This window comes from Cupressus sempervirens, chromosome 1, assembly GCF_028749045.1.
Source record: "Cupressus sempervirens isolate cs-2001-9-10 chromosome 1, ASM2874904v1, whole genome shotgun sequence".
Taxonomy (NCBI): Eukaryota; Viridiplantae; Streptophyta; class Pinopsida; order Cupressales; family Cupressaceae; genus Cupressus; species Cupressus sempervirens.
The window spans coordinates 760,749,245-760,770,353 of NC_143118.1; the positions used below are offsets into that span (position 1 = coordinate 760,749,245).

The following is a 21,109-nucleotide window of genomic DNA, read 5'->3' on the forward strand; positions in this document are numbered from 1 at the left end:
ATTGAAGCCTACAATTCATGAAGATTTGTACACAACCTGACAATGGTGAAGAATCAATTCTCGTCTACAACCCAATAAGCAAAGTCGTTGTGCTATCGTAACAAATGCAATCAAGTTATATGGTTATAGATTTTTAAAATGATAGTAATAATATTCTGAACGATCTTCTATGACTATTATTTACGTGCATTGGTTACAATGGTCGAACAAGAGATTTTAGACAAACATAAGGAGAACAATCAAAAAAGAGAACTGGAAATTTGACTAGGATAGGTCAGGCAGAGAACACAATCCCCGTTGCATAGTTGGCAGAAACCGTCAGTGCCAAGCTAGACAAATAAAGGGAAATAAGGTGCCATGGGGGAGGAAACAAGGACGGTATTCAGTGACAGACCCAAAAATTTACGAAAACCATCCAACCATCACTATTCCTAATGAATACATTGAAGGAGATATTCGGCACCCAATATACATTATAATGGTTATTTTCACCTAGTCTGTACATGTCTTACGGACGATTACATTTGGCTTCCCCCATCAAGATATGTGAGAAACACAATTTTACATGCCTTGTAGGTGTTGATGGGCCCACTACCAAGCGAAAGATTAAAAAGGAAAGATAACTCAAAGAAAAAAAAGACTAAGACTATCAGCATTAGGAGACAAAATTTGGGATTATGTTGCGTCCGACTGAGTCAACACTAGAAAACGAGAGTCTAAGGAGAGATCTCCGATGGCCTACATTATTATGGTCATTTGCTTGTTTTGAATAATGTGTACGAGCATTTCCATTATTCAACACATACTATTATTGTCGGTATTATATTCTTGTTTAATTGGTGACGATCTCAAAGATCGTGATGTCCATTACAAGTATTTGGAGAGCCTAGCAAGGCTGAGACCGAGGAAAACATCTTTCGATCAATGGTCTAAGGAAATTCGTAGCCCATGTGAGCATCGTGACAGTAAAACAAACACTTACCTTTCATTGGAAATGATAACCAAGAAAGACGATCAAAATAAGGACATTGGGTGACAACATTGACTCAATACTTGAACAAGCCACATCAGCACATAAGGATTAAACGATCCATGGGGAAGGATGTACGTACATTTGTATGGATTTATAGTACTAAGTGAAGACTTGGTCAGCATGTATTAAGAGAAGAATAAACAAGGCTCTTCCTAGTCACCCACCCCACATGGCAGAGACTTTTGCATTAGGCGCAAACCGTAAAACATATTTCGATAATCTATTATCAAACAAACAAAGTCATAACTGAGCGATTAAGAGTTGGTGTACCCGATAAGGAAGGTTAAAAGAAAGGCGAGTCCATCATACAAGCGTCCTAATAAAGGTAATTATAAACAAAAAGCACAACGGGCACTTGATAAGGTACGCATGTTTGATATGTTAGTATGTACATCTAAAGATGTTGTAAGTATATTGGTAACAAAATATGTTAATATATTATATTTTTAAATGATTAACATAAGACTTATAATTGTTATTGATAAGATGATATTAATAACCTATATATGTTTAAAGTATAGATTTTATCTATATTCTATTGGAAAGAGCTTATTTTGAGAATTATATTAGTCCCTCTCTTATTTATATTTCAAATATATTATGAGAGCTATATGTCTTGATCTTTTCCTCTGAGAATGATATTGCAGCAGAAGGAGATTGAGATTTAGAGGGAGCCTAACATTTCATTAGAGACAACCTTGAAAGAGAGGGAACGAGATAGAGGATATGATTCAGTCAACCTTCGGTGATCTCGGCCATAGTGATTAAGGAGTAAACAATGTTGAGATGGATTCTCTAGTGTTGATAGCATAATTTTAGTAATAAGGAAGTGTGAAATGGGAATGTAAATTCAATGAATAAGAATGTACATTTACTGTCAAAACAAGATATTCACATTAACTACCACCATAAACAAATCGAGAAGGAAAATTTATTTCAATTAATACAAAAGGTGTTAGGCACTGTGGGCCCACCTTTTGAGAGAAAACTAAGCAGAGGGGTCGTCATAGTGGTAGCTAAGATAGGAAATATGTGATTCAGTTGAGCAATGTTTTGTCAATAGGGTGCATATTCATTGAGATCACAAATAGGTTACAAAGCTTACTCCTAAAGCAAATTGGTAGAAGTTTTCCAACTCCATAAAATGAAATTAGTGGAAATTATACATTGTAGGGAGAATAATAATATTCAATGTTTTTACTATCCAACTAGCTCATCAAGGTCTTCAGCTCATTTTGGATAGCAAGGGCAACACAAATCAGATTGGATAAGTGGATCAAGCATTGTCTAAAATCATCTTGAGTAGACAACCCGAAAATTGAAGAGTGTCTCAGTTGGGAAGAAATAATTGGACCACACATAACATGAGAGCACAAATATGGGTTGCTTTAGATCTGATATTTGGATTAGCTCTTTACTTGCAGAAGGGGTGGATCTTAGATTTGGGGCAATCAACACTAAAGATGATGCCAAAGGAATCCATATTTGATTTAATGCAAAATTGTTCAACAATATAAGAATGAGTAGGAATTTTACATTGTGGGGGGAATAATAGTCAATGTTTCATTCCCACTTGAACCTTATTTAGAGGGAAGATGTTCCATTCTTAAATAATCTAAGAAGACATTTCTGAATCTTTATGTGCAGATAAGTATTCTTATCTTTTACATGTATCTACTCACTGTAGTCTCTCTCTTATTTGTAAATCTATACATGCTATAAGGGTTATTTACCTTGATCTTTTCCTTTATGTTTGAGGATGTTCTTACAAGACAAGAAGGTTGGTACTTTACACATTAAACCAAATATTGTGCAGACTCAATCTAATGATAGTAGCTCCAAAGACCCTAATGATCAAAATGGATAAAGTGAGGCTCTCGAAGCAAAAATCTTTGATGATTAATATTATGAGATTCTTCTACATTAAGGAGTATGACACTTCTTCGAAGGTAATGAAGGAACTTAGACGATTGATACTCAGAGGGAGTATAGAAATACATGTGTGCAACTTCATGATTTTGATGGGTCTACACTTGAGTGCATCATAAGTAAGTATTGACCTATCACTAGAAAATCAAAAGATTGATATCAGATTGTGAGTGAGTTCGACAAGCATCCTTAGGTGAAGAGAGCTTCTAAGGAAGTAACTAGAGGACCTGACTTCCCAGGATCATTATTCAGAGGGAGAATTTTGAGGTGCAATCCTTTGTGAATGATATATTCTCTATAAGGAGAAGTTCTAAGTGAAATTCCTTGTAATGCATTTTTATGTGAGAGATAATTGAGGTGAAAGCCTTTGTACCACCCTTTGACTAGGTTCATGGTGGTTACTATTTCACATATGATATGTAATGAAAGGTGACGATATTTCATTGACATATACAAAACAGAAGGTAACCATTATAAGATGAGGATCTTACACATGGTAGATGTTACATCCCAATTTTTTACCTAATTTAAAATGTTCATATAACTATTGAGGTTCACATGAAGTCAGTTGACAATTAAATTTTTTATAATCCTGCGAAATGGCAAGATGATTAGTCGTTATAATTTCATGTGAAGATAACATGCTAGTTAATTATTATCATGAATTCATGGAATTGAAAAGGCAGTTAGCCATTATGATTATATATGATTAAATAACTTGTTATGTTAATATGATTTAACTGCAGAGAATTTCCTCGTAGCAAGCACGTCAAAGGGGTGGAAGCATTGTCCAAAAAGAATTGGGCGTAGAAGCATCACCATCACTGGGCAAATGGATATAAATCGTCAATCACCATGGTTGAGGAACTAGCGACTTGAACATCAAGATACAATTGATGGCCGCATGAGCTATTAAATAAATAATTTAAAACATAAAATAATTTAATTGAAATATAGTACATACCTCAAAATATTTTGAATGATCATTCACCATATTATTTTAATATATGTTCGTTGTACCTATGTACATACACAGATATAAATATAAAGTGACACCATAATATTATTTTCTTTATTATATAATGATGCCACCTCACCAATATATCTACGTGTACATAGATAGATATAAACCATAATATTTTTTGAAATATAACCTTCAAATCTTCTTCCATCCTTTTTATTCTTTTTCTTGTTTGAAACCAATTAAACACTTGGCACATTTATTTGGCGTCCAAGAGCCAAGACATTCTTTTATGTTACGGCTTTTTGGAAGCCAAAGGGTCTTTTACTCTTTTATACATTTCATAAGGTCGGGAGAGTCAGAGATATACAAACAAATCACATACTCGACTTCCTTTTATTATTCTTGTTTTTCTTGCTCAATTACGACTACCATCTACAATCTAATACTCTGCAAATACCATTCGAAATTTTGCAAGTTCCATTCGAAACCTCTGCATTATTTTGGTAGTGTCATTCTTGTTAAGATCTGCCTTATATTAATCTTTCCTTGTTGAAGTCGTGATTTCTTTTAGAGCTGATACATAAGCGTCTAGCAACACTCTAGACATCTCCGGCTTATAGTAGAAGTTCTGCTAAAATCATGAGCAACATTCATACTAAAAACTGGCGTTCAAGATCTTTTCTAAGGCAAGTTGTTGAGCATCCAGCAATACTCCATTCTTTCTTTAGATTATACCAAGTTATGTGATTAACTAGAAATTCAAACATTTCTTTATAATTTCTTACCAGCTGCTGCAACATTCCAATTTATATAGTAGTAAGCTACAGCTTATATCATGGTGCAAATTATCTTGCTTAATATTATAGGTTAGATCATCTCTAAGTTAGAGTCGTTTATGGCAAATAAAAGCCAAGTATTCATAACATGCTATCATATTCTATTTATATCATTGAAGTCAGAATCAATGATATTTTTTTTGCAAGTTTTAAAGATTACATTTCTTGGAATCACAAATTGTGATGCACGAGAAACATATAATATTCTATTATCAGTTGAGGATCAACAGAAAGAGCAGTTTGCTCTGAGATTCAAACACCTAAGACTCACCCAATTGTATAGCCAAGGAAAAGGGTGAAGAGGTCAGAGAAAGGAATCCGCAATAACATGAAACAAAATCAGATGTGACATAACAATGTTTATCATTTTTAAAAAGAATCATTTATTAGCTCATGCATGATCATGTTTATTGTTTTCTCCTGCTGTCAAGTCGAGTGGTGTGACTAGATACCAGGATGCTCAGTGGCTAACAGGGTGTTCCATGTCTATTCCGGATAGGGAGGGCATTTCTTGTTAGAGATTGTGTGGAGATAAGTTATGGTCCGAGGTTGGGTGGTTAAGCCCCTAATAATGTTTCCCCTCTCCACAAGATATCAGGACATACATCTGATAAAGATAAGTTGAGCAATTCAATCAAATATCGATAATAGGTATTTTTATTTTTATCATATATATATATACAAGTAGAAAATATGATGGATTAATTTATATTGTTGAATTTAGTTATCTCCTTTAATGTAAGCAATCTTTCTCATCAATGTAATGGGTAACCTGTTAGATTGGATAATCTTTCAACTGTATATGGATTGTTATTTTAGTCTTTCATTTATATGAATAATGATTATGAGCATATCTTCTAATCTTATGTTACTGTCACAGTTAGCAATGGAAAGAAAAGAAATGATCCAATGGTATTTGATGCCCTAGTTGATACAATGGTATTTGATGCCCTAAATGATTCGATGGTATTTGATGCCCTAATTGATACAGTGATATCTAATGCCCTAAATGATCCAATGGTTTTTGATGCCCTAATTGATACAGTGGTATCCAATGCCCTAAATGATTCAATGGTATTTGATGCCCTAACTGATACAGTGGTATCTGATGCCCTAATGATCTAATGGTAATTGATACCCTAACTGATACAATGGTATGTGATGCCCTAATTGATATAGTGGTATTTAACGATAATCGTCATTTGATTTTGATATAGTGGTATTGGATGGTAGTCATCATTTGATATTTAATATTGATATTTGTGGACTAACCTGGGTGTTTGCAGAAGCATCCCTAGATTGATTTGGTCTCAAATTCCATGGTATGTAGATTTTAATTTCCATAGTAAATTCATTGATGATTTTTTTCAATTCTTAGTTATGAAATTTTGTTTAACAGATTTTAACCATTAATCTCATTCATATCAAGTAACTGATTTAACTGTCTTCTATGAAAATGAAATCATAAATGCATTTCTTTGAATATGTTAGTTGTTAATTAAGACTCAGAAAAAGTGGTTGTTACAGTAGACCTGTTATCATGACAGACTTCATTAAATTTTTGTCCCAAAGTGCTAGAAATCATGATAACCAACAAACAGTAGGTAACCATTGTAAGGTGGTGATCTTATAAATGGTAAACCTGTTATCATGGTTCTTTGGGCCGGATTTTTCTAAACACCATGATAATCAAATTGTTATGGTTCTTTGGGCTGGATCTTGCCGGACACCATAGTTACTACTATAGAACACACTTAAGGTGGTGTTTTTAAAGTTATGGAAATTGCTTCAATTGTGTGTTATGAAAGGTGAGAAATTTAGCCTCATAGTGAATTGAATATCATACTGAGATGATATCTCTTCTTTTTCTTGAGGGCATAATGTGTTCTATAAATCCTCCCTAGCTAAGAGGGAGCGTTAAGGTTGTAGTTTTTGTCGGATTGATTTTATCATGAGATACCTTGTTGATGGTAAATCATCTTGATAAATATCTTATATATATAATATATATTATATATGTAATATAATATATATTATATATATTATACATTATATATTATTATATAATAATATAACATTAATATTATATATATGCTTAAAGATGAGCTATACATATGGTTATATATATTATTAATATATTAACTAATGATGATTAACTATAGAGACACGTCACTTCATAAGACAGGTCTCCTCTCATATTTATGAGTCTTCAAACATGCATTTGGAAGACATCAGTCACATTAGCAATGTTAGTACATTTATAAAAAAGATCCATATTACTCAACATATTTAAGTGGCATATGATTGTGTTAAGAAAGCGTGTGATATATCATTAGCAAATGCAATATCTTTGTTGTAACATGTGGGAAACTAAATGTAATGATTGTATTAATGCTTATGAAGGTGTGTATGCCTTAGCATGGTCCTATGTAATTAATTGTACATTGGGGAAGCTCCAACAGATTGGCCTAATTATATTTGTAAAGGGTATAAAGTGTAACATATTGATTTTCCTAAACAAGTTTTAATCTTGAATTAATTGATTTCCTAATTCATATCACATGACATTGATTTCCATTAACTGTTTATAACTGAAATTAAACTCTATTCAATATATTCAGCTGAAAGTAAGTAACTGATATTCTTGAAATGAAATATCTAAAAATACATAATGAGATAATTATGTACTACAATCATTTAACTACTTCTAAATATCCAGCTGGAATTAAATAACATATTTTCTTGAAATGAAATATCTATTTAATTACAAATTGAGATAATTGAGAACATTTAACTTCTTCTAGCTAAGCAACAACTATTTGTAAAGTAATTGACTTTCATCTTGAAATGAAACAACTAAACATTTGGAGGGTTAAAGAACATACAGTATAATTTGAGAAACTTCTTTCACTTGTTGTCCAAGCCCCAGCATTAGTGAGAGGAGATGCATTGACATAGGCTTAACCTCCCAACCACGGACCATTACTTATCCCCACTTATTCTAATTTAATAGAATGGCCCTCCCTACCTCGGGATCGAGCTTGGGATGTTCATAAGTCCAGCCATCAAAGTATTCAGGTGGGTTGAAGTCCCAACAGTTATTCACCAAAATAACTGAAGCGTCTGGACAATCAACAAAGATCACTTGTTTGGCAAATCTACCTAATTCCACCCTGGCCAAGGATTTCAAAATGTGGGTCGACAAACTCGATCTCCACCACTCGACTTGACAACATCTTACATAAGTGGAACATGCATGAGCTATAGTAATGTTTTATATAATATTTTTATGAAAACTGATGTTAACCTAATTTTGCAGGTTCTCTACACCTCCTCACCTTACTCAGGCCTCCAAGTCGATGATTCCCAAGTGTTATCATACTATAATTGTATCAGAACATTTCACCTTCTTCACCATATTCTAGCATCACCACTTGGTGAATTCATTGGTGTTCTGATTTTGAGATATTCTATTCACCTTTATGAGATATGAATGGAATTATTTGGATTATACATGTTTGATAGACTACTCGGCAAGATTTTCATTATATGAGCATAATAATAAAATAATAATAACCTTTAAACTTCCCATTTTCTTTCCTCTTTTATTTTCTCTTTTTAAAATCGATTTGAATGGTTACGAAAGGTTTCTTGTAACAGATGGAAGCCATAGAGTCAGGCTCTTTATTATTTATTAGACTCCCATAGTCATATCACGTATTGGATCTTTTTCTTTCAGTTTTTCAAATCCATTACCGCCGATAACCAAAGTAACAGAGCTCAGAGATTGAATTCATATTTGCCGAACTTCCTTAACATAATTATCGTGGGTCACAGTTTAGAAAACAAGGATTTGTTCAAGTGCAGGTCTTCCGAATCATTTAGAGGATTCACGTAAGGCCCTGCCACATCTTATTTATTTTCTTTTATTGCTAGTTCAATGCACAACAAACCGAGTATATTTGAATGCTCGAAGTTTCTGCCGTATTTTGTGTTTTTCTTTCCATATGGTAGTAATAGTAGTAAGGGAGATTGTGATACCTAATTCATGTCATGATATCTTATAATTCTATTCGAATGCAAAAGGGTGATAGTAGCCTAATTCCACCGTGGCCAAGGATTTCAAAATGTGGGTCAACAAACTCGATCTCCACCACCCGGTTTGACAACATCTTACATAAGTGGAACATGCATGAGCTATAGTAATGTTTTATATAATATTTTTATGAAAACTAATGTTAACCTCATTTTGCAGGTTCTCTACACCTCCTCACCTTATTCAGGCCTCCAAGTCTATGATTCCCAAGTGTTATCATACTATAATTGTATCAGAACATTTCACCTTCTTCACCATATTCTAGCATCACCACTTGGTGAATTCATTGGTGTTCTGATTTTGAGATATTCTATTCACCTTTATGAGATATGAATGGAAGTATTTGGATTATACATGTTTGATAGACTACTCGGCAGAATTTTCATTATATGAGCAGAATACAATGTATGTATACCTATTTCTACTATCACCCTTTTGCGTTCGAATAGAATTATAAGATATCATGACATAAATTAGATATCACAATCTCCCTTACTACTATTACTACCATATGGAAAGAAAAACACAGAATGCGGCAGAAACTTCGAGCATTCAAATATACTCGGTTTGTTGTGCATTGAACTGGCAATAAAAGAAAATAAATAAGATGTGGCAGGGCCTTGCGTGACTCCTCTAAATGATTCGGAAGACCTACACTTGAACAAATCCTTGTTTTCTAAACTGTGACCCACAATAATTATGTTAAGGAAGTTCGGCAAATATGAATTCAATCTCTGAGCTCTTTTACTTTGGTTACCGACGGTAATGGATTTGAAAGACTGAAAGAAAAAGATCCAATATGTGATACGACTATGGGAGTCTAATAAATAATAAAGAGCCTGACTCTATGGCTTCCATCTGTTACAAGAAACCTTTCGTAACCATTCAAATCGATTTTAAAAAGAGAAAACAAAAGAGGAAAGAAAATGGGAAGCTTAAAGGTTATTATTATTATATTTTCTCATCTATGCTTATGTGTACGTAATGATAGGGTGGCATCATAGGATTATTATTTATAATGTAATGGTGTCGTCTTATTATTATTTACATATGATCATATTTAAAAAAGTAAAATAATAATTAAATAATATTAATATTTGATAATTCTTTAAAGGTAATAATTTATGTTTAATTTACATTATTTATTATAATGTTCTACTTTATAGCTCATGCGGTTCCACCTTTTAATATGTTGCCATGTCCTAGTAACCTTGCCAAGGTAATTTTAGGTCAAACCCGTTGATTCTAATGACTGAACTACTCGACCATCCCCTTCCGATGACCCCATTTAACAATGCTTCGCCTCTCTATTCAGTCTTTTTCCTGTAATCATTCAAAACAACATTCTCGCCAAGACATCAATTCAAGATTTATTAATTGCTAATTCAAAATCATCAAATGACCGTTAGGGATTTCATCAATGTTAGCATAACTAACTCTACATGCTCATCATATATATACAACGGCTATAATTAACTTACTTTCACATGATCATGAATAAATTGATACAACCACTATAATTAACTAACTCACTTTCATATGATAAATAAATCGATACAACGGCTATAATTAACTAACTCAATTTCACATGATATGAAGAAATAAACAACGGCTATAATTAACCATAGTTCCAAAAATCGCCTTAAAATTGCCGAAATCGCCAATTTGGCAATAAGATTCATGGCTCCCGAATTTTTTTTGGATCGGAAATCGCTGGCAGCGATTTTTTCGCTTGAATCGCCAATATCGGCGATTCATGGCAAAAATCGCCAAAATTGCCCATGAGTATCGCCAAAAATCAGCCGCGGTAGCAAGCATGTAAAGTTGGACTTTAAAAAAAACACATGTTTTATTTGCTTTCTAATTTGTCTTTCCTATTTGTTATAACCCTAAAGAGCCTTCCATTTGCTTAGCATGAGTAGAAGAGAGGAAGAGTGAGAGAGAAGAAGAGAAAAGAAAATCCATAGGTTTCCAACCGGCAAGAAGGAAGAGGACCAAAGAGATCAAAGTCCATCTGGGGAGGCCATTAATTGCATTGGGAGCATTAAAGAGTTAATATCAACACTCCTCAACTCATTTGCAAGAGGTAAGTGCTGGTTTTTTTTTTGTATGTTAGTGTATTATGCATTTTTTGTTAAATTTTTTTAGTTTTCATTTGCAAATCTTGAATTTTTTTATTTTTACTAAATTGCAAACCAGGGTTTGTTGTTTTGTAACTTTTGTTTATTAGTTGCAAACTTTCATATTTTACATTAAAAAAAATATTGCAACAGCCCTTTGTTTTCATTTTCCAATTTTCACAATGGGTAAAAAAGATGAATGCTGGAAATATAATGAAAAGTTTTTTGGAAGAACCAAATATCAAACAAAATGTATATTTTGTAAAGAAAAAATAAATTCCGGAGGTATCTATAGATTGAAATACCACATTGCTGACATACATGGCCATGATGTCACAATTTGCACTCATCAAACTGCTGAGGCAAAACGCCCTTGTTTAGTGGCATTAGAAAAAATTGAACAAGACAAATTGAATAGGAAAATGCAACTTGAAGGGTTAAGAGGTATTGGCTCCCGTGCTCCACATCCGCAGCCGCATCTACATCTGTATCTGTATCAGCTTCCGCATCCGTAGGTTGTGTTGGAGAGGGTTCTTCCAGGCCTCCTTTTCATCCTAGTTCTAGTGCTCATGGGAGTGTTAGTAGTAATCGGTTTTATACTGAGACAGAGTCCAACACCAATCTATTACAGCCTAGAGTGCGGAAAAACAGAATGAATAGTTATTTTGTGCCCCGCACTACTCCTGGCTCCCAACCCACGCTTGAAGGCATGGATTTGAACAAGGAAATTCATAATGCTGCCAAAAAAGAGATTTGCAAATTTAGGTACTTTTGCAACATTCCATTTATTGCAGTCAGGTAATTGATTCTTTTTTCTTTATTTTCATTAAAGTTAAAGTTAAAAGTAAAAGTAAAACTTTAATTATATCTACTTGTTTTATGATTTGAGTTTTTGACATCTAAATTTCTAATCAATATCATTATTTATTTGTGACAAGGCTCCCTATTGGCAGAACATGATAGATGCAGTTACTATTTGTGGTCTGGGGTTTAAAGCCCCAACTGAGGCTGAGTTGAGTGGATACCTCCTGGATGAAATGGTAGAGGATATGAGGGTTGAGCTTGAGGAGAACCGAAAGAAGTGGATCGAAAAGGGTTGCACCATCATGACTGATGGCCGGACAGATAGGAGGGGAAGAACACTCCTCAATTTTCTTGTATCTTGTGGAGGTGATTGATCATTCTACTTTCCTACATACATAATTTTGAATCGTGATTGACTATTTCAAATTTTGATTTGTTGATTGCTAATTATAATTCATTGTTTTGTTACTTGTAGGATATACCATGTTCCTCAAATCCATTGATGCTTCTGCTCATGTAAAAAATGTCACATACTTATGTGAGGTTATTGAGGAAGTCATAGCAAAGGTGGGGGAACAACATGTGGTGCAAGTGGTGACAGATAATGCAACAAGTTATGTTATTGCAGGTAAACTTTTAACTTTTCAAGTTTTGAAAATAAATTTATTTGAATTTTGAACTTTTTTCTAATTCTAACTTAGAATTTCTAAGTTTCCTAAGTTCTAACATGTTTGAAATTTGAATTTCTAATTAACTTAAAATCGTTGTAGATAAACTTTTGATGGAGAGGCACCCCACTATATTTTGGTCCCCTTGTGCGGCACACTACATTGACCTCATGTTGGAGGAAATTGGCAAACTTGAGTGGGTCAATTCATGTGTGGAAAGGGCAAAAAACATATGCAAGTTTATTTATAATCATTCATTTGTCCTGAACACAATGAGGAAGTACACAAGAGACAAAGAGTTAGCTCATCCAGGGATCACAAGGTTTGCCTCGAATTTCATCACCTTGCAGTCCTTGTTGACATCAAGGGATGATTTGAGGAGCATGTTTCTTGGGCGGGAATGGATTTCATCTTCCTATGTTGCGACCACTACAGGGATAGATGTGGTGGATTGCATATTTGATGATGATGGTTTTTGGAAACCTACTCGAGAAATCCTTAAGGTAAATTTATTGCAATTTAACATTTAATATTTTACAATTTACTATGCTAATTGTTTAATGATTTAGTTTTACCTTAAGTTATATTATTGAATTATTCTATATTTAAGTTTTGACTCAAATTTTTGTTTTACTTTATATGTAGGCCACTAAGCCCCTTGTATCTCTCCTACGAACTGTTGATGGGGAGAAGCCCTTTATGGGCTACATATATGAGGGCATGGATAGGGCCAAGGAGGCCATTAGAGCCCAGCATGCAGGAGTGCAAAAGAAGTATGCCCCTATTTGGGACATCATTGATAGGAGATGGCAGAATCAGCTCCACAGATCCATCCATGCAGCAGCTTACTTTTTGAATCCGGCATTTCGTTTCCGTCCTGACTTCAAGGCGAATGAGGAGGTTCTCACCGGATTATATACAGTGATCCAGAGGTTGAGTACTAATGAGGATAGCAGTACTGCAATTATTGAGCTCGATAAGTTCAATAATAAAGAAGGGCCACTTTTCTCTAGCAAGATGGTCATAGATGCTCAAGAAACAATACAGCCAGGTAAAAATTAAATAATATATTCAATGTTCATGAATCTAGATTCTAAACTTGAAGTTGATTATGTAATTTTAGACTTAACTTGTAATTTGTAATTTGTAAATGAGACTAATTGTTTTTATTTTCCCTTATTTCAGATAGATGGTGGCAAATGTTTGGGGCCACAACCCCAAAACTTCAAAAAATTGCCATCTGTATTATGAGTCAGCCAAGCAACGCTTCTGGATGTGAGCGCAGTTGGTCCATGTTCGAGCACATCCACTCGAAAAGGAGAAACAGGTTGAGAGTGCAGAGGTTGAATGATCTTGTCTTTGTTCATTACAACCTCCATCTTAGGATCAGACGGATTTTGGGCACTAACTCCTCTCCGATCATTCCGGAGCAGATTGATCCAGAATCAGAGTGGCTCACAGAGGTTGTGGATCCAGTCTTCACTGAGGAAGACCGTGTGTGGGTTGACCAGGTGGATATAGAGGCTGAGGCAACTAGAGCACGTTCTTCAAGCATTGGTAGACGCACACGCACACACACAGACATAGGCCCTAGCAAAGTTCGTGAGCCCATCTTACATGCGGGAGATATGGCTTGGCAGTCCTCTAAGACCTACATTAGACGCCTTGCTACTAAGCAGACTAGATACTTAGAGGCTGAGGCTAATGCTGCAGCCGAGCTTGAGGATGATGTTGAAGATTATGATGACTATGAGCCTGAGGCTTGAGATGGAGCCTTGTTTTTCTATTTTGTTTACAGATATTGATACTGAATCATTGATAGACATACGTTTCAAATTTTCATGGATCTTCATCTTAGATTCTTCCATACATTTATGATTTGATGTCTTATGGATCATCTTACATACATTCTATGATTTAAATCATTATGATCATTTGATTTCTATTTACTTCAGCTAGCCTTTAATTTACATTTTAGATAACATAGTTACGTATGTAATGGATTCTATGTTCCAAACTTCCATGTTTATGTATGTTAAGTTTTAACTTCTATTTGATGATGTTATAGTGTGTTTAATTTATATTCAGTGAAGGGTGCATGAAATAAGTTTTAAATTTTTAAAATATTTCAATTTAAAGGGTTTTTTCAAATTTGCTGATTCATTGCCAATTCATCACCAATTCATTGTCGATTCACAATTCAATTCGGCCTTGCCGATTCCAATCCAATTCCGATTCACGTTACTTTGTAATTAACTAACTCAATTTCACATGATATGAAGAAATAAACAACGGCTATAATTAACTAACTCAAATTCACATGATATTGTTTCGTTAAATCAACAGCTATGTTCAACTTAAAATTTAGGGCAAAACTTTGGGATGTAACATAAAGGAAGGTTGTTTTCTTTGGTTGGATATGAGTGTGCACAGGATGAATGGTATGTCTAAACACATATAGTGTAAGCTTTTATGCTAGGTGATCAAAGCAAAGCTATGATGATGTTGGTTGATTGAAGTAGACTTCAAAGGAACTATTTTGACAAGTTGTAGATCAGTCAATTCATGCTATTTGGATATGTTATCCTGAAAGTATTATCTTTCACATTTTTTGGAGCATTTAGACAATGGGTCTTCTTGTTCTTATCAGCCTTTAACAAAGTTAGAACCTTCAAACAAGAGTTCAAGGTCTCCTAACAGGGATGTGTCCTTTAACAGAGACAATTGTGCTAAACGAGTTGTAATTGACTCCTAACAGGGTCACATCCTTTCATGAGGAATTTATATATTAGTACATTATCTTGTGGGCACCATCCCCACCAAGGTTTTCCCTAGTCAACAAATAATTGTGTTATGGTGTCTGGTTTCTTGTTGTTGTGTGTCATTGTTATTAAAATATCTATTTCCCCATGTTTCAAAGTGATTTTTTCCACTTAACTTATAAAGCACATGGGAAATACATATTTTAGTCTATTTTTCCCTTGAAAACCCTAAAATGGGCCTAATAGAGGCCATTCGACCACTATTACCTCCATTTTGTTCGCAGTCCCTCTCTTTTTCTCATTTGCTCTCTAATTTTTCATTTTAAAGGAAAGTTTATTATTTTGAAGAGGATCGTTCATAGAGCAAGGGATAGCTTCCAAAGACGAGTTTTAAGCGAATAAGGTAAGCATTTAATTTGATTCTTGTGTTCTTTCATGAATTTGCTTGAGATTTGGATGGATTTTCCAAGTTTGTGAAGTTTTAAAGTTTTTTTTTTTTGGATCAACAAAGTAAAGCAAGAAGTTTAGCAATCCAACTTAAGTAGTTTTCTATCATTTTTTTGCACTTATATGCTTGATGTTGATAGTTTTTTCTAATTTAAAATTATTTAATTTCTTATAGATGTTTGCCACCGATAGTCAAAGCTTAGTATGCCAACTAAGTGACAATTTTTAAGTTGATGTAGCATCTCCTTTAAGGAGACATACCAAAACAATATCACAAGTTTCTGGAGGTGGTTCATATCTTTGGAAATGCAATAATTGTCAAAGTAACAAAGGCAAACCATTCAATGGCTCTTACTCTCGAGTAAAACTTCATTTCATGGGTCTTGCTGGTAGAGGGTTTTCAATGTGCAAAGATATGGATGAGAAGGGGTTCTCTAATTCCCAAATAGCTTCATTTGTCAGAAAAAAGAAGCTGTTGATAAATTGGTAAAAAGGTCAAAGCAAAGTTTTTATCAAAATCCATCCTCAAAGAAAACAATGCAATTACTCAAGGAGCCAATTGTATCCTCCAAACACTCATTCTTGCAAGTGCCTATACCGGAAGACAAAGAGGAAAATGTAGAAACTATTACCCGCAAAAGAGGTCCATTGGACAAAGCATTTAAAATGGAGGCACCAAAGCTTGTTGATCAAGCCATTGCACGATTTCTCTATGCCAACAGTCTTCCATTCAATTTGGTGACATCACCATATTGGAAGGAAATGATGGCAGCCATACTTAAAGCACCAAATGATTACACAAGTCTCGGATATGAAAAGATATGTACTACTATGTTGACAAAAGAGAGGGTTTGGGCAGATAGAGCTCTTCAACCAATTAGAAATTCACAAAGAAGCTCGGGAGTTTCATTGTTTCAGTTGGATGGAAAGATATGAGAAACCACCCATTGATTAATGCGATTGTAGTGTCACCCAAAGGGGCAATGTTCTTGAAAGCAGTTGATTGCAAAGGGGAAGTGAAAGATTCACCATTCGTTTGCAAAATTCTCATTTAGGCCATAGAGATAGTGGGTAGTGAGAATATAGTTCAAGTGATTACAGATAATGCAGGGGTGCACAGGCTTTGGTTGAGAGCCGATATGACCATATTTTTTGGACACCATGCACCGTACACTCCCTAAACTTGGTCATGCTACAAATTGGAACCCAAATAGATTGGCTAAAGCAAATTTACCAAGAGGTAGAAGAGATACAAATGTTTGTGATGAACCCCCACATGTCACAATCCATATTCTGATCATTCTCCAAATTGGAGTTGCTAAAGGTAAATTTGAATTGTAAATTTGTAGTTAGTAAACACTAAATTTCAAGTTTTATTTATAAATTATTTAATTAAATTATTTGAATATATTTTATATCATGTTCAATATTTCTTGACATATTGTTATGATTGACTTAGGTGGCTGAGACCCGGTTTGCATCTCATACTAGAGGCATTAAGCCAAATGGTTGTTTCAACCCAATGGGGTATATGGAAGGCTTCAAATTCAGAGAGGGCACAAAAGGTCAAGGCATTAATCTTGGATGATGGTGGGATTGTGTGCGATTTGTATTAGATTTCACAAACCCTATCATGACTATGCTCCACTTTGTTGATTATGATCAGCCTTGTTTGAGGGATATATTTGATGGTATGGACACAATGGTTGAGAAGGTAAAACTTTCGATACAAGCACATGAGGCTGACCCCACAAAATGTGAAGTCTTTTGCAATCAACTTGAAGGAATCATTCATCCTCGTTGGGAAAAGATGACTACCCCATTGCACCTCCTTGCACATGACTTATCGCCAAGGTACTATAGTGAGGAAGCACTTGGTATGCCTGATAGAGTAGCACCTTATGCAGATGAAGAAGTTGCTAGTGGGTGCTACAAAGCATTTGCGAGACTCTTCATAGATGAGGACACTCGCAAAAAAGTTAGGAGTGAATTTGGATTATTTGCTTCGAGAACCAAACCTAGTCCTCTTGCAATAAAGGACCAATGTGGCATGGGAGCTATCACATGGTGGTACCTCTATGGTCAACCATTCAAGCATCTACAAACTCTTGCAATCAAAAATCATCTCTCAAGTTAAGTGTTATTTATTTTTTACTTTTTTATTACCACATGTATTCTACAATTCTTTAAATTGGTTTTCATTTTTATGTTTAGCTCAATACATAATTTTGTAAATGTGAACATTGACTAGGTTGCAAGTTCTTCTGCTGCAGAAAGGAATTGGAGTACATACTCCTTTATCCACTTAGTAAAGCATAACCGGTTGGGCTCTAAAAAGCCGAGGACTTGGTTTTCATCCATACCAACTTGCATCTATTGTCACATAAGGAGGATCAATACAAGGGGCAAATTTGGATGCAACGTTTCGAGATCTTAAAACAATCACAGATGATGATGCTGATAACATCACAACACGTGGTGTATCTAGCACAACTGGAACCATCTTTAGTTCAAATGATCTTGAACTTGCAGCGATTGGAAGAGATGGAGATGATGATGAGTTTTTTGCAAATCCATGTGGTTCAGATTCAGATTGATAAACATTGAATGATGAACTCTATTTTGGTTTTGTAGTTGTGACAATGTCATTGGATGATAAACTATATTTTGATTTTGCAGCTGTGATGGTTTGCTGATTTGGATTTGGAGTCATGAACATTAATGCATGTGATATTCATATCATTGATATGATTTATATTTTATAATCTTATTGGGTATTTGAATATGTATTGGTGAAGTTACAAACTATCAAACGTTTTAATTTTCTATATTTTTTTCACCTCTTTGCATAAACATAGTATAAATGGGTATAATATATATATATATATATATATATATATATATATATATATATATATATATATATATATATATATATATATATATGAGTATGTACGCATCCATGCGCATCCGCATCCCCAAAAAGAAAAAATCCCACATCCCGCATCTGAGTCGGTAACTAAGTTTTAATTGTTGGAGATCATATTTATAAGTTTGGGTGTAATTATGTTTGTTCACAACTAATTCAACCCCCCACCGCGCCAATTGTGTGTGGACTTCTTAACACCAACCTCTGTTGCAAACTAAACTACCTAATGAGGGAACATTACAAAGTTTTGCAATTGATTTGGCCTTTGTATAGACTTAAACTTCCCTAATGCATTCTCATTGCCATACATACTATATATAGATTTGGCTAATGAGAATATACAACTTTGAGAATACTCTCCTCCTAGTGATGAAATGAACTGTATATACTATTATTCCCTAGTCTCTTTTAATGTGTAACGGTCCTATTTGTGTATTTGATATTTTTCATTGTATTGGAAATAGCTTGCACTTACTTAAATATGTTTGAATATTAGGTAATACTCAATTTAGACTCTATGTAAACCCTTATGTTTAAAACAAATTAGGGCTTCATGCCATTTTAATAATTAAATTCCTTTATGTCGATTTGCAAGGATTAAGAATGACTTCAACATAAGATTTCCTAAGTGCTTGGCTACATAAAAGCTTTGTGCCAAGTATGATTATATCATTTCTCTAACAAAATCTTCAAGGAACTAAGTAATTTAGATAGTATATTTGGCATTTGTGTATGCTTGTCCATTTGCATTGTTAAGGAAAAACATGTCAAAAGCATATGGTAGGAGGCACATGTTGTAATATATAGATGCATTTGAGGGAAAACAAGGACATATAATAAGATTTCATTGCGATATTAAGGTACCAATGTCTAATGCATAGTTCAAAATCTCGTTCTCTACCACTTATCGCTGAGGCAAAAAATAAATTTCTCAGCAAATGTCGGAGATAAATCGACGACTTCTGGGGAAAATATGAGGAATTTTTAAAATGGTGCAAGTTTAATCATAAATGCATTTTTTTTGCAAAATTCAATAAGGATATGCATCTAATGAGTCAATAAATGAGTAAACAAACCAAACAAGCTGATCTAGATATATATAAATGCAATATGTAACAAAGTTGCATCCTCATGTGGAATGTCGATGGCTGGCAGCCATATTCAGAGACTCCAAACTCTAAAGCAAACTAGAAATAGAAAATTTTCTTTGTAAAAAGATAAGAAAATATAAATGTCAAGTAAAATATGAAACTAATCTACATCTTCCTCTTCCCCTTCCCACTAAAAAGAAAAAGAGTTTAGAAAACTTACTAGTGAATCCGGAATTTGTTTTGAATCCACTTGTGGTCTATCTACAAGGCTGCCAAAAACTATTTCTCTCTGCCGAAACCCTTCTCCTCTCCCCCAAAGACTCAAAATTGTAAAACAAATGATTAGTGGGCAAGTTACTAGGTGTCCCAGTTTTACTGGGGCGCCCAAGAGATGTAGTTAGGTTATCGCGAGAAGTTCACAACTTATCGTAGAGAAGTGGCCAACTTATCAATGAGAATTTGAGGTCTTATTGGCTTGAATTTCTCGTCATAAAACTTTAAGTTTTCTCATTTTGGAAAAGTTGTCGTGAAAAGAAGAGATATGCCACTTCTCGAAGAGATTTTAATCTATGGTCTCATGTATGAAATTGATAAATCATATGCAAACCTAATCATGTTTATGGAAGAATAATAATTGATACCTGTCAAGCACTACTTGGAAACTATCTTGGCTATTTAGGTCTAAAAACCATCATATCAAGAACTTACAAACAGAGATATACAATTTATCCCTCCTATGCATCCAGCTAAATGACCTCTTAGAAATGACAATAATGGTCACTCAGCGTAGGTTATATAATTATATTCCAATCATTTTCCTTCCCTTTGCAAAACATTAAAAATCAATGACCATATTTATTTTGCATAGTTTTGGAACCATTTTTCTAGGTCATTGGTACAACTGTAATATAGACACTCATATGTATGAATAGTATTGTTCATATATACAAAATTGCAATTGGCATACATCCTAAAGTAGCAGGTACAGCAATTTTCACTAAAAGAGAATTAAGGGAGAAAAATGCAACGGAACTTACATTTGGTGAATTCCGACGTGTAGACGCAGTTACCAAGGAAATACCACTCGAATTGTCATAGACTGGTGGTTTCCACTCAGCTAGAACTGCAATTTTAAATTTTCAAATTATTACCTAAAATTGTTGAATCCAATGAGCTTATCGGCATTTGAAAATTTACAATTACAATTTTTATAATCAATAAATTATTCTTTTACAAAATGTAAATTTACAATATCATCAAGGGGTACCCAATGAAGTTCAAGTGAGAAGTGAAGTAGAAAACTTTGCAATCTGAGACATTTGTACAAGAACACAAAATAATTTCTTATGACATCATTATATTTATGTAAATATAATCCCTATAGAAATTCAGCTTCTTGTCTTTCCAAGATGAAGAAAAATAGCCACTTA

General features: G+C 34.1%; 1 protein-coding gene across 1 annotated transcript in view; it reads right to left on the bottom strand.

Annotated features, from left to right (window-relative positions):
• Positions 1-21,109, bottom strand: part of LOC149580124 (branched-chain-amino-acid aminotransferase-like protein 2) — a 213,263-nt gene that overhangs the window by 62,573 nt on the left and 129,581 nt on the right. The window contains exon 13 of the mRNA XM_089789539.1: positions 20,717-20,802. Within this exon, the coding sequence (XP_089645665.1) occupies positions 20,717-20,802 (86 nt within the window). The remainder of the gene's footprint in view (positions 1-20,716; positions 20,803-21,109) is intronic.